Source organism: Crinia signifera, chromosome 19 (assembly GCF_055691185.1).
Source record: "Crinia signifera chromosome 19, ASM5569118v1, whole genome shotgun sequence".
Classification (NCBI taxonomy): Eukaryota; Metazoa; Chordata; class Amphibia; order Anura; family Myobatrachidae; genus Crinia; species Crinia signifera.
The window spans coordinates 65,392,586-65,406,222 of NC_139226.1; the positions used below are offsets into that span (position 1 = coordinate 65,392,586).

The window sequence follows — 13,637 nt, forward strand, 5'->3', positions numbered from 1 at the left end:
CTTGGCAATATCAAGCATATGTGAATTTCTTTCTAGATTCTTTCTAAATTTTGCATGAGATTGCCAGCTATAGCACCAGGATATCAGCCCATAGCCAAACACATTTTTTATATTAAAAAATTATTTTCATACAGAGCCATCATACAGTGTAAATGATATACTGTTAGTTATAGATTTAGACTGCAACTTTTACTACAGTTGATAAGTATTAACCTTCTATTGTAGTCATTATACTGCACATACTGTATATTGTGATGCAGCTTATTCCCTGGAAAATACTGGTACAGTGTCAAACAGATCTCCCTTCTGTAATAAACAAGTTTGACTATTTTTTTTAACATTCTTACTTTATATTGCTGATTAGCCATTTAACAAAAGATTGACAATGTCTAAGCATGATAAGCCACTATTTGGCATTATTAATAATCAAGGACTGTGTATTTCGGTTATGGATAATATACATAGAAGAACACTAGTGTTTATACGTAACCAAATACAATATGTTTGCAATGCTTGTTTTCCCCCTGCTGTGGTTGGTTGCCATGTTACTGTATAGGAAAAAGGAGTGTGGATTACAAGATAGACAATTGGTCTACGCAAAAAGGTCAATATGCAATAAGTCAATTGGGTCAAAAGCTTGACAGGGTCAAAATGTTGACAGGGTCCAAATGTAGACATGAAAAAGGTAGACATGAGTTTGTCACTGTTTTTGATGTCAATGTCACCATGAACCCCCAATTAATGTAATGTGTACCCTTGTATGGGTCACTGCGCCATGCTTCAGGCTCGCTATGATTGGCACACTATAGAATTCTCTCTCTGTGCCAACATGGATGGAGAAGTAAAAGAAGCCGATTTAAAAAAAATCATGAGAAAACTTGTCATGTGTCTACATTTTTTATGTCGAAAATTTTACCCTGTCGACATTTTGTCCCTGTCGATCTACGTAAACCATGTTGACCTTAGACTGGATTTGCACTAGTAGACGTTGATGGATTCACAAGAATGGGAATTGATATTACAGCAGATAGAGTGACTGCAGTCCCAGATGTTTTAGCTAATGAAAACAAATGTAGGTTCTAAAAATATGGTAGACATTACAGGTGTCTAAAATGGATTTGGGAGGTCAAACTATACATACTAAAAGAGTTGCCAGGTTAACAATAAACAATGTTTTACCTCGACCAATCCCTGAAGGATCCTGACGAAGATGACACATCCATAATGTACTCTGGCAGCAGAAGGGATCAACATGTTTAACGTCGATGTAGCAACTATAGCAAATCCAAACACTCTGAAAAGCAAACACAGACATATCAGGTTTAGTACAGTATGTTGTATATAATGCAGATGTTCTAAAATTATAGCAATATGAATTAAGCTATTTTCACAGCCATCAAAACAAACATTTTGCTAAAAGTGGTTCAGCTCTACTATAGAAATTTAGTGAGCAAGATTGGCATGATGATCGTAAGTGTATTTGCTTGAAGTCATGTAGCAACCAACATGCATGGGCATTTTACCAACATATTAAAACATATAGTAATTTACCCTATATCACCTTGATGACGTCTTTGCTGAAACAGAATACACTTCAACTATACTGTATTTTAAATTGAAATTCCAAATAAAGTGAAAAAAAGTAATATTTCACAAATGTCCTCTTTTTATCTACTTATTAAATTGTAATGTCACATGTACCCATGGAGTTACAGGTTTCAGATAGACATGTATCAAGGGAGCAGATAAATATAGTTGTTATAGGCAATGGCACTAGGGGTGGGTAAAGGTACCCTTTACCCAGGACCGGATGGGATGGAGGGGCTTCACAGGGGTCCGGGTAGAGAATCTCCATTTTCTAACACTGCCCTTCTCAATACTGCTGGCTGTGCATGTATAACAGTGCAGCTGAGGAGCACATTAGTCAGTGAGACACTGGGGGCAAGATGTACTGAGCCAAGAAAAGTATTAAAATGGAGAGTGATAAGCCAAGAAAAGTGATAAAATGGAGAGCTCTTGACAGCCATGGTCACAGGATTTATATCCCTTTTGCTTCCCTATTCTCCCTCTTTTCATGCCAAAACAACAGTTTGGACTGCACACACATATTCTCAACATAATAAGTAAATTTACTAAGGGAAATACTGCTAAAACAATTATATTCGTATCCCTCACATGAGAGTTGCTGCCATGCTGAGTCTTGTAAACTTAAAAAATAGAAAATGAAGGTGCACATTCTAAAAACTAATGAGAATAATTCTAATAAAATCTGCAAAATAACAGAGTAAATTTGAGGGGCATAACAACATTTTGAACAAAAATATAGGCCCACCCTTCCTGAACAGGTGACCTCATATGGTAGGTCCATAATGCTAAGGTTCAGGTCCAGGGTAAGGGAAGCCCCAGGCCAGTACAAGCCAAATGCCCCAAGGCATCACACAAGTGGTTTAAGTGTAAAAAAGTATTAAATGTGTGCTGAGTCTTACATAGGTGACGGGTAATAATTTCAGTGTTAAAAAGTGTTACATTAATTAAAAAAACAATCAGGCCCTAAAAAGTGCTAAATTAACTGCACCCCAAACTTATAAAAAATAATGACTATGATATACTGTACCAATAATATACATTGATTCAGGATGTATCATTCATAGTGCTTTTTCCAATATGCAATTTGTAAATGCCAGAGATCTATGATAATTGAAAACACCCTCTGGCAGGTGGGAGGCCTGCTAATCCAAGCTGAAGGACATAGCCCAGCACTACTCTCCCAGAGATGCTTCACACACAATTCCCATGTGATAAGGTAAGAAGCAACAGGGGTAAGAGTGTAAGTTGTAAGTTGTAGGGATGCTGCCAGGGCCGGCAACAGAAATCTTGGGCCCCGGTACACTGATATCTCTGGGGCCCCCTAACCACGCCCACTTGAGCAGAACATTTTAAGTATACCGCTTATTGAATGTGTTTTTTTTATTATTACAAAATACACAATTAATATTCACTAATACTGGAGGGGTGTCTGGGTAAGTACCCTTACAGGAATCCAGATGGGGCCTTTATAAACCATTTCTAGGCACTGCACTCCCGCAGCTATGCTTACAGCCCGTCAGAACTTTGGGGCCCCTAACAAACTTGGCCTGGATGCTGCATAGGGTCCCACATGATTTTCTAAGTAAATATTAAATACATACATGATTCATTATATTTATATAATGTAGTAATCATTATTAAGCAATTTTATACATTCTACATGACTAAGGAGGGACATAACTCATTTGGGAGCTTGCTCATTGAGACGGAAGCTTGCAGACTATAGTGAAGCTTGATTACTTAAGTGAGTTGGAAACTGAAGCAGGTGAGTTAGAATACTGAAAAAGGTGAGTTTGAACTAGAGATGTGCAGGCTCGGATTTCAGAGATCCGAGCCCCCACGGACGTCATCATTCCGAGCCCGATTCCGAGCAGCACTCGTAGATTCCCGCCTGACTCGGTCCGTCTGCGTGATTAGAACGTCATCCCCCGGCGTCGGATTTCGCGAGGCTTTATAAGCGGCTGCCGCGCCCGCCATCTTCACTCCAGTCAAGTAGTGGGTTGGGAGAGGGTGTGTTGGTGCTGCTGCTGGGGCTTAAACTTGAGCTTGATCTTGAGCTTTTGCAATCGCTGGTGCTGTCTCTCAGTGCTGCTGTGTAGTAGTCTAACTGTGTACTTGTAGTACTACTGTCTCCTCTGTGCGGTCTACCTCTGGTGTGCTGCTGTGCTGTAATTAATTATTTTATTTGCTGGGGCTGTCTCCCTCAGTGCTGCTGTGTACTTTGTTCTCTGCTTAGGAGAACAGTCTAACTGTGTACTTGTAGTACTACTGTCTCCTCTGTGCGGTCTACCTCTGGTGTGCTGTGCTGCCTGTAATTAATTATTTTATTTGCTGGGGATGTCTCCCTCAGTGCTGCTGTGTACTCTGTTCTCTGCTTAGGAGAACAGTCTAACTGTGTACTTGTAGTACTACTGACTCCTCTGTGTGGTCTATCTCTGGTGTGCTGTGCTGTAATTAATTATTTTTTTTGCTGGGGCTGTCTCCCTCAGTGTTGCTGTATACTCTGTTCTCCTCTGCTTAGGAGAACAGTCTAACTGTGTACCTGCCTGTAGTACTACTGTCTCCTCTGTGCTGGGGCATACCTCTGGTGCTGTGCTGTGCCATTTATTATATATATTAATAATTAATTAATTATATTAAATAAATATATATATAGTCCACTGGTGCTGCCTGCACTGAATCTGCCAGTCTGGTGGTCTGTGGTCTGGGGCTCACTGCCTAATAAATAATACTGCCATATATCTAGTTAACTGTGTGGTCTGGGGCTCACTGCCTAATACTGCCGTATCTACCGTCTGGTCTGGGGCTCATTGCCTAGTAAAATACTGCCGTATATCATTATCTACCTGTGTGGTCTGGGGCTCACTGCCTAATAAATAATTAAATACTGCTGTATATCTCTACCGTTGTGGTCTGGGGCTCACGCCTAATAAATAATTAAATAGTAAATACTGTCGTATATCTCTACCTTTGTGGTCTGGGGCTCACTGCCTATACTGCCGTATGTACCGTCTGGTCTGGGGCTCACTGCCTAATAAATACTGCCGTATATCTACCTGTGTGGTCTGGGGCTCACTGTCTAATAAATAATTAAATACTGCCGTATATCTCTACCTTTGTGGTCTGGGGCTCACTGCCTAATAAATAATTAAATACTGCCGTATATCTCTACCTTTGTGGTCTGGGTCTCACTGCCTATACTGCCGTATGTACAGTCTGGTCTGGGGCTCACTGCCTAATAAATACTTAAACTGCCATCCTGTCTGCCGCTGCAATGCCACTCTTACATGAGCTACGTGTTTGTGCCGCACACTTGTGTGGCTTAGCATAGTTATCCAGCTACCTCGGTGAAAACTTTTTCCCTAAAAACAATATTGTGAGGTGTTCAGAATAGACTGGAAATGAGTGTACATGAATGTTATTGAGGTCAATATAGCGTAGGAGCAAAAAAACCCACCAAATTCTGCGATTTTAGCTGTCTTTATGCTTATTTAACAAAAAAATCAGAACCCAAAACCCAAAAAATCCAAACACAAAACACTTAGGAGGTGTTTTGCCAAAACCCATTAGAACCCAAAACCTCAAGGTAATCAGAACCCAAAACCCGAAAAGTGGCCGGTGCACATCTCTAGTTTGAACACTGTCTAAATCTTCATATTCTATTTTATTGTAATATATTAATCTTCTTTCTATCCTATTGTAACCTGTTGCTCAATTTTGACATTTAATTCATTTTATCTCTATTTTTTCCAAGATTGTATTTCATTTTACTCATTCACTATTATTTTCTCTTATCTTTGCCACACATTTATTGCACTCTGTTTCCCTCTTCACGCCTGCTCAAATTTGCCTCACTTCTGACCTTCTCTGTTCCCTTCATCCTCTCACTTGTTGTTTCATACTTAATTGGATTACTCAATCAACCTGATTTTACCCACTTTTCTCCTCTCTGACAGTAGTTCCTTGCCTGTTACCTTCTCTCTCACTCTGTTTTCTACCACATCCTCGCAAATCTACTACAGACGCTGTCTGTCCCCCCAAATCCCTCTGTCTGCTTTCACTAACCTACACTCTCATCTCTGGTCCTCATGGCTGTTAATCTCTCAACTTCACTTTCTCCAACCGCTCCTCCCCCCTCCCATCCCATACCTATCCTGACCACTCGCCCCCACACCCGCACCCTCCCAACGACCCCCCCTCGCTTCTGCAATCCCAAAAACCTTATCCACATAAATACACAACCCACCCCCCTCTTTCCTGTGCACTATGGAATGCCAGATCCATCTGCAACAAACTCCCTGCCATCCATGACCTATTCATCTCTAGAGCATTCCACCTCCTTGCTATCACGAGACCTAGCTTTCCACCTCTGATTCTGTCTCTCCAGCTGCTCTCTCCCACGGTGGCCTCTCTTTCTCTCACACTCCCAGGCCTGACGGTCGCCAAGGTGGCGGCGTGGGTTTTCTCCTCTCAGCCTCATGCACCTACAGTGTCATTCACCCTGAACCCTCTCTCCTTTTCTCCTCCTTTTAGTCTCACTCTATCCGTCTATACTACCCCTACCACCTCCTTGTCGCTGCAATCTACCGCCCCCCTGGCCCTATCTCCCAATTTCTTGACAACTTCGCTGCCTGGCTTCCACACTTCCTCTCCTCTGACCTGCCATCTGTCATTCTTGGTGACTTTAACATCCCCTTGGATAACCCCGCTGATCCTGGTACCTCCAAACTCCTCTCTCTCTGCTCCTCTCTTGGCCTATCTTAGTGGACTACCTCTCCCACCCACATCCAAGGACACTCCCTCGATCTTGTCTTCTCTCGCTCTTGTTCCCTTACTGACTACACTATCTCGGCTTTTCCTCTTTCTGACCATCACCTCATCTCCTTCTCCCTCACTGCTTCCCCCTCTCCCACCCCCCTCCCAAGCGCATTGTCTCATGGCATAACGTCAACACACTTGATCTTGCTGCCTTCTCAAACACGCTGTGTCCTCTTCTCGCCCCAATCGCCCTCATGTCCTGCCCGAAACTCGCCGCCTCCCTCTATAATGACACCCTATCTTCGGCATTGGACTCTGCCTGCCCTCCCTCCTCTATCCCCTTCAATGCTCCAACCCACAACCGTGGCACTCGCCTATCACCCGATTCCTTAAAAAGTGCTCACACACTGCTGAGCGCTTCTGGAAGAAATCACACTCCCTTGCGGATTATCTCCATTTCAAATTAATTCTTTCCTCCTTCAGCTCTGCCCTTGCTCTGGCCAAGGAATCCTACCTTAAGTCCCTCATCCTTTCCCAATCATCCAATCCCCGCAGGCTCTTCGCCACCTTCAACTCCTTGCTCTCCCCCTCCAGCTCTTCCGTCCTCCATCGTAGCCGCTGATTTTGCAACCTACTTTTCAACCAAAATCTCCTCTCTCAGGACTGCCATCACTGCTGCCATGACCTCACCCTCTCCCTCCTCCCCTCCTACATCTCCACTCCCCTCCTTCCAACCCCTGTCCTCATTTTACCCCACCACTGCTGCTGAAGTCCACTCTATCCTTCAATCCGCTTCTCCCTCCACCTGCCCGCTCGATCCTATCCCCTCCAATATTATCCGTCGTCTCAGTCTGTCAGTCTGCTCTCACCTGGCTCACCTCTTTAATCTTTCCCTATCCTCTGGGATCTTCCCTTCCTCCTTCAAACACGCTCTTGTCTCCCCAATTCTCAAAAAAACAAATCTGGACCCCAACTCTCCATCCAACTACAGGTCCATCTCCCTCCTCCCTTTTGCCTCCAAGCTCCTAGAACGTCTGACCTATAATCGTCTCCTAAGCCACCTTACTGCTAACTCCATTCTAGACCCCCTCCAATCCGGGTTCCGCCCTTTACATTCCACTGAAACTGCCCTGACCAAAGTCACTAACGATTTACTATCGGCTAAATCCAAAGGCCTCTTCTCTATCCTCATCCAGCTTGATCTGTCGGCAGCCTTTGACACTGTTGACCACCCTCTCCTGCTCAACACCCTCCGCTCCTTTGGCATCACTGGCACGGTCTTCTCCTGGTTCACCTCATACCTCTCCGATCGCTCCTTCTCCATCTCCACTCCGAGCTCCTCCTCTCCTACTACCCCGCAGCCAGTCTGTGGCCCTCTCCTCTTCTCCCTCTACACCACCTCTCTGGGCACCCTCATCAGCTCCTATGGTTTTCATTACCACCTTTATGCTGATGATACCCTAATCTATCTCTCCTCCCCCGACCTATCCCCATCACTCCTGTCCAAGGTCTCCGAATGCCTCACGGCCATCTCAGCCTGGATGACCCAACGCTTCCTGAAACTAAACATGGTTAAAACTGAACTTCTAATCTTCCATCCCCCGAACATCCCCTCTTCTCCCACTATCTCCATCAGCATTGGTGAAACCAAGATCACCTCCACCGACCAAACGCGCTGCCTCGGTGTCATTATTGACTCCTCCCTCTCTTTCACCCCCCACATTCGTGCTCTCTCACAGTCTTGACGCTTTCACCTATGCAACATCTCACGCATCAGACCATTCCTCTCCACTGACGCGACCAAAATTCTCATTCACTCTCTTGTCGTCTCCCACCTTGACTACTGCAACATCCTTCTCTCTGGGCTGCCTCTCACCCGCCTCGCACCTCTCCAAACTATTCTTAATGCTGCTGCTAGGCTCATCTTCCTCTCCCGCCGCTCTACCTCCACCTCCCCCCTCTGTCTATCTCTTCACTGGCTCCCCATTCCTTTCCGAGTTCTCTTTAAACTCCTCACCACCACCTACAAGGCTCTCTCCTACTCCACCGCTCCTTACCTCTCTTCACTGATCTCTATCCACACTCCCTCCCGTCCTCTTCACTCCATCGCTGACCGCCGACTGACCTCTCACGTATCACCTCCTCCCACTCCCATGTCCAAGACTTCTCTCACGCTGCCCCCCTGCACTGGAACAACCTCCCGCCACCCATCAGGCTTTCTGATTCCCTTACCTCCTTCAAGCGCTCCCTCAAAACCCACTTTTTTCGACTTGCCTATCCCTCCTATGATGACCCGCATATGATAGTGGATTTGACTGAGCCCACCCTCTCCAAAAAGGGGGCGGTTATCTAATCTGCATATTCCTCCTAAATACCGCAGTATGTATTTTCTATTAGATCCAGGTCCTTTACGCTTAAAGAGATACAATGTTTTTCTTTCTTTAAAGGACATTATCACGGGTCTACCTCCGTGAGGGTTTGAATGATCACAGTGCCAGCCCTCATGTTGTTTTTCCGCGATGTTGTCCTTTATTTTGATTCTTTCAATACATAATATATAAAAGTAAAAAGTGATAAAAAGAAGTGATAAAAAGAAGAGAGATCTCTTGTTTAATGTTTCCCAGAGAAAGTATTGTGCAAATATGCCGTCATTGTGCAAAATACGCAAATATATATACACATATATATAAAAAATTCTTAAATGCTAGATAAAAGATAAGAGATAAAAAATGGCTTAAAAAATTGGCTTAAAAAATGACCAAATAAAAATAAAAATGACCAATTAAACCAGTCCAGACTTTTCATAAAAATATATAGGTATCCAAGTCTGCCGGCACTCAAATAATCACGAGCATCTGGCCCCGGTGCCCAGAGCAGTAACAAACACCAAATCCAAATAATGGCACTCAGGAGACAAATGGTAAAGCAAAAAACAGGATGTGTATTTCACATGAATGCCAAGCTTTCAGGGTGTAACCCCCTTCGTCAGGACACAATCCTACAGCAATTTGCCAATGCAACAATCAACATTTAAATACCCCACCAAATGACACTCACCGCATCTCCATGCTGTGATCGCGCTGTCCGCCGTAACTGGAAGTCGTCACCAGGCCATGCACATCCGGGAGTACAGCGCTTCAATGTTGCCAAGCAACTACTGAGCTTGTGCTCCACGGCAGCCATTACCAGGGATATCCATAGTCAGGCGAATCCACGCTCACAACGGCGCCGATCAGCAGACCAGGCCAACTCAGCAACGAGTGCGAACACACATCCCCGCTTTTGAGAGGCTCAAGTGCGGCGAGTGCGAACCAGACAGCGCGCATCCACATGCTGCCAAGCTAACACCAGCCTTAGGAGAATAGTGCATACAATATACATAACCATGAATAACAATAATACACAAAGAAAAAAAGAAAGACAGTATATACAAAGAAAAATGCAAATACACATACATATGCAGATAACATTTTACATAAACGAATTCCAATTAATTTTGTCATTTAATCTCTTAGGGTAAATACAATCCAGGCGGTAAATCCACCTGGATTATAACAATAAGAGACGCTTCGCTCTATCCCCTCCTCTAGGGGAGTCCTGCACCTGAGGAAGGTGAACTTCGAAGTGCGTGCAGGCTAGCAGACAGCTGTTTGTTATTTTTCTTACATTGTAATTTTGATTGATGATGTGTGTCCATTTGGTGTCTTGGTCCTGAGTCCACACTGAGACCCATACTCATGTGCCACTGTGTGCCAGTGCAACCCAGAAAGTGTCATTTCTACGACACACCTCTGGGTGCATGCTTGTCCTTCCTGGACTTAAATCCCCCTATAGATTTGTTAATAGAGGGGCATTCAGGCTCACGTGTGAGGACTCTCTAAGACCTGATCACTTTCTCCTGGGCGCAACCCACTAAAGGAGCGCTCAGATATTAATGTGTGGTCTCCACACAGTGTGGTCACCGGTAACGGTGTCATCACAAATGGCAGGACATCATTACTATTAGTAAAAGGAGTTAGAAGAGGCGCATAACCCACTCCTGCAACGGCACCTAAAATAAAGAACGTGTGGCAAAACGGCAGAAAGTCCAGTGGACCTGCACAGTTCTAAGGTAGCCCACACACCATACAACCACTGAAGGAGTTATTTAAAAGAAGGGAGCTATCCCACTCCAGTTTGGCACCTCATGGTATGATCTGCTAGCATTCATCGTTGAGCACCCAGACCTGCGATGATTGTACAGATCTAGGTAGCCTACACACGGTTGAATCACAGACAAACATTGAATAAATTCTTTATTATAACAGCTTTTTCTGCCTGCCACCACAAGTTTTACATTGTGTAAACCCCACCCATTCATGTTGTATGTTGTTTTAATATTATTTTAGCAGCCTTTTAATAAAGACTCAATAAAGGTTAAATTTAAAAAAACTATTTTTCTGAGGTGCACCTAACAAAGGACATATCTTTCTTCTTTAAGTACTTGTTCCTATGCCCATGTCCCTAGGTAGCACACCCCTGTTTTTCAACTAAATTTCAGATTGAACATTTGAGGGGTCCGATTTTTCAAATTGTTATCTTGAGCTACTGACCCAAACCCCCCTTTTCCTAGTCCTTAGTCCCTGATCCATTTGTCCACATGTCCGTAGCTAAGTGTACAGTGGGTACAGACACATTTTTCAGGGCACTGAGGACACTTTTTCTGACGTCCCTGTACATCCCGGGTATCGCCTGCCTAGTGAAGTGGAATCTAGACATGATTTGGTACTGGGTCACAATACCTCCATCAACTGTCTAAATGCCACTCCACTGATGACGAGGAGGAAGTTGGTGGTGTGCTTCTCAGGTGCTTGGATCCAACAGGAGGACCAAGGGATTTAGGTGTCCCTGGACTGCTAGCCACAGTTCCTGAACTAAACACTTATTTATGAAGGGTCTTCTGGGTGGGCAAGATCCTTACCCCTGCTTATTGGAGCTTTACATAAGCTACATATGGCAATACATTTGTTGTCTGGATTTGGATAAACAAAAATTCCAGACCTTAGAGGTGGATTTATTAGTCCCCTGCCCAGGCATGATGATGGGCTTTTACATCCCATGGACAACAACTGTTTCCCCCCCTGGTGCCTCATTTAAGCAAACCACAGAATATCCTCGTCAACTTCCTCCTCAGCACCAGCTACATCAATATCCTCCTCTCGGTCTACAACATTGACACCTTCATTATCTAAATCAGGAACTGCACTGTGAGTGATCCTTCCAGCATATGCAGAGGGAGTGCTGAAAATGGTGGCAGGGGCCACCTCTTCCCGTACAGTGATGGGAAGGTCAGGCATCGAAACCACCAACACCCTTGCCCCCCCTGGGGGTTTGTGATAACATGTCTTCTTTAGAAGGCAGATATGTTTGCTGTGATTTTGATGACAGTTGAAATATCTTCAAATTTCTAAAGGGGGAGTAGGAGGGCTTGTATGGTCATGTGTAGTTGAACCACCAGTCATGAATACAGGCCAGGGCTTTAACCGTTCCTTGCCACTCTGTGTCGTAAATGGCACATTGCCAATTTTAAGTTTCTCCTCCAATGATTTTAATTTATTTATTTTTGGTCCTCCTTTTACTAAACTTTGGCTTTTTGGATTTTAAGTGCCCCATACTTTCACACTGGACATCGGCCTTGGCAGATGATGTTGATCGCATCGTCTATGTCATCATTACTACTTGCATTTGCAGCACATTCAGAAGTAAGAGTAAGCGGCCCTTCATCTTTCCCTAATTGATTCTCCATATTTTGCATCTCCATTATTTTTGTGGAGTTATGCAATATAATATTACACCACAGCACCACTGGAGTGCAAGTATATATGGCAGTAGATGCACCAATAGAAAGGTATTTATTTTGTATATGATTATACAGTACTCAATCAATTAGGCCCCAACAAAAAAATATATGGTAGTCAAATACGCACCACCAAAAAATTATACGGTAGTCATTTTATAATTATGCACCACCAGAAAGATATATACGGTAGTCAATTACGCACCACTAAAAATTATACAGTAGTCAATTTATAATTATGCACCTCCAGAAAGATATACGGTAGTCAATTACGCACCATCAATAAATTATACGGTAGTCAATTTATAATTACGCACCACCAGAAAGATATACAGTAGTAAATTACGCACCACCATAAATTATACGGTAGTCAATTTATAATTATGCACCATCAGAAAGATATACGGTAGTCAATTACGCACAACCCAAAAAATATACGGTAGTCAATTACGCACCACCAAAAAATTATACGGTAGTCAATTAATAATTACGCACCACCAGAAAGATATACGGTAGTCAATTACGCACCACCAAACAATTATATTGTAGTCAATTTATAATTACGCACCACCAGAAAGATATACGGTAATCAATTCCACACCACCAAAAAATTATACGGTAGTCAATTTATAATTACGCACCACCAGAAAGATATACAGTAGTCAATTACGCACCACCATAAATTATACGGTAGTCAATTTATAATTATGCACCATCAGAAAGATATACGGTAGTCAATTACGCACAACCCAAAAAATATATGGTAGTCAATTACGCACCACCAAAAAATTATACGGTAGTCAATTTATAATTACGCACCACCAGAAAGATATACGGTAGTCAATTACGCACCACCAAACAATTATATTGTAGTCAATTTATAATTACGCACCACCAGAAAGATATATGGTAGTCAATTACGCACCACCAAAGAGATATTATATATATGGCAGTATAATTAATATGCACCAGCAGAGATATTATTTTAATTACTAGATGCACCAGTACACTGTAAATGTATTAATATTTTTATTTATGTCAGACTCAGTAGTAGAGTGAGTATATGCACCAGCAGAGAATATGTACTAGTTATGTAAGGCTGTATACACCAGCAGGGGTATTATTAATTATACAGCAGATGCACATGCAGACTGGTGTACTAGTGGTTAAGGTTAACAACAGTGCTGCAGCACACTGCAGTCAAATACACAATGGCTGATATAAGGCTGTAAAAAAAAAATACTCCAGCCAGCAGGGGGGTATTATTAATTATACAGCAGATGCACAAGTAGCAGACTGGTATAGAAGTGCTTAATAAATGTAACAGTGCTGCACACTGCAGTCATATACACGTCTGATCCTGATGTATAAGCCAATGCTGTAAAAGATACACCAGCGGGGGGGGGGGGGGTATTATTACAGCAGATGCACAAGCAGACTGGTATATACAAGTGGT

At 43.1% G+C, this 13,637-nt stretch overlaps 1 protein-coding gene across 1 annotated transcript in view; it reads right to left on the reverse strand.

Annotated features, from left to right (window-relative positions):
• SLC17A7 (solute carrier family 17 member 7) overlaps positions 1-13,637 on the reverse strand; it is a 164,844-nt gene that overhangs the window by 43,832 nt on the left and 107,375 nt on the right. The window contains exon 4 of the mRNA XM_083162706.1: positions 1,180-1,294. Within this exon, the coding sequence (XP_083018832.1) occupies positions 1,180-1,294 (115 nt within the window). The remainder of the gene's footprint in view (positions 1-1,179; positions 1,295-13,637) is intronic.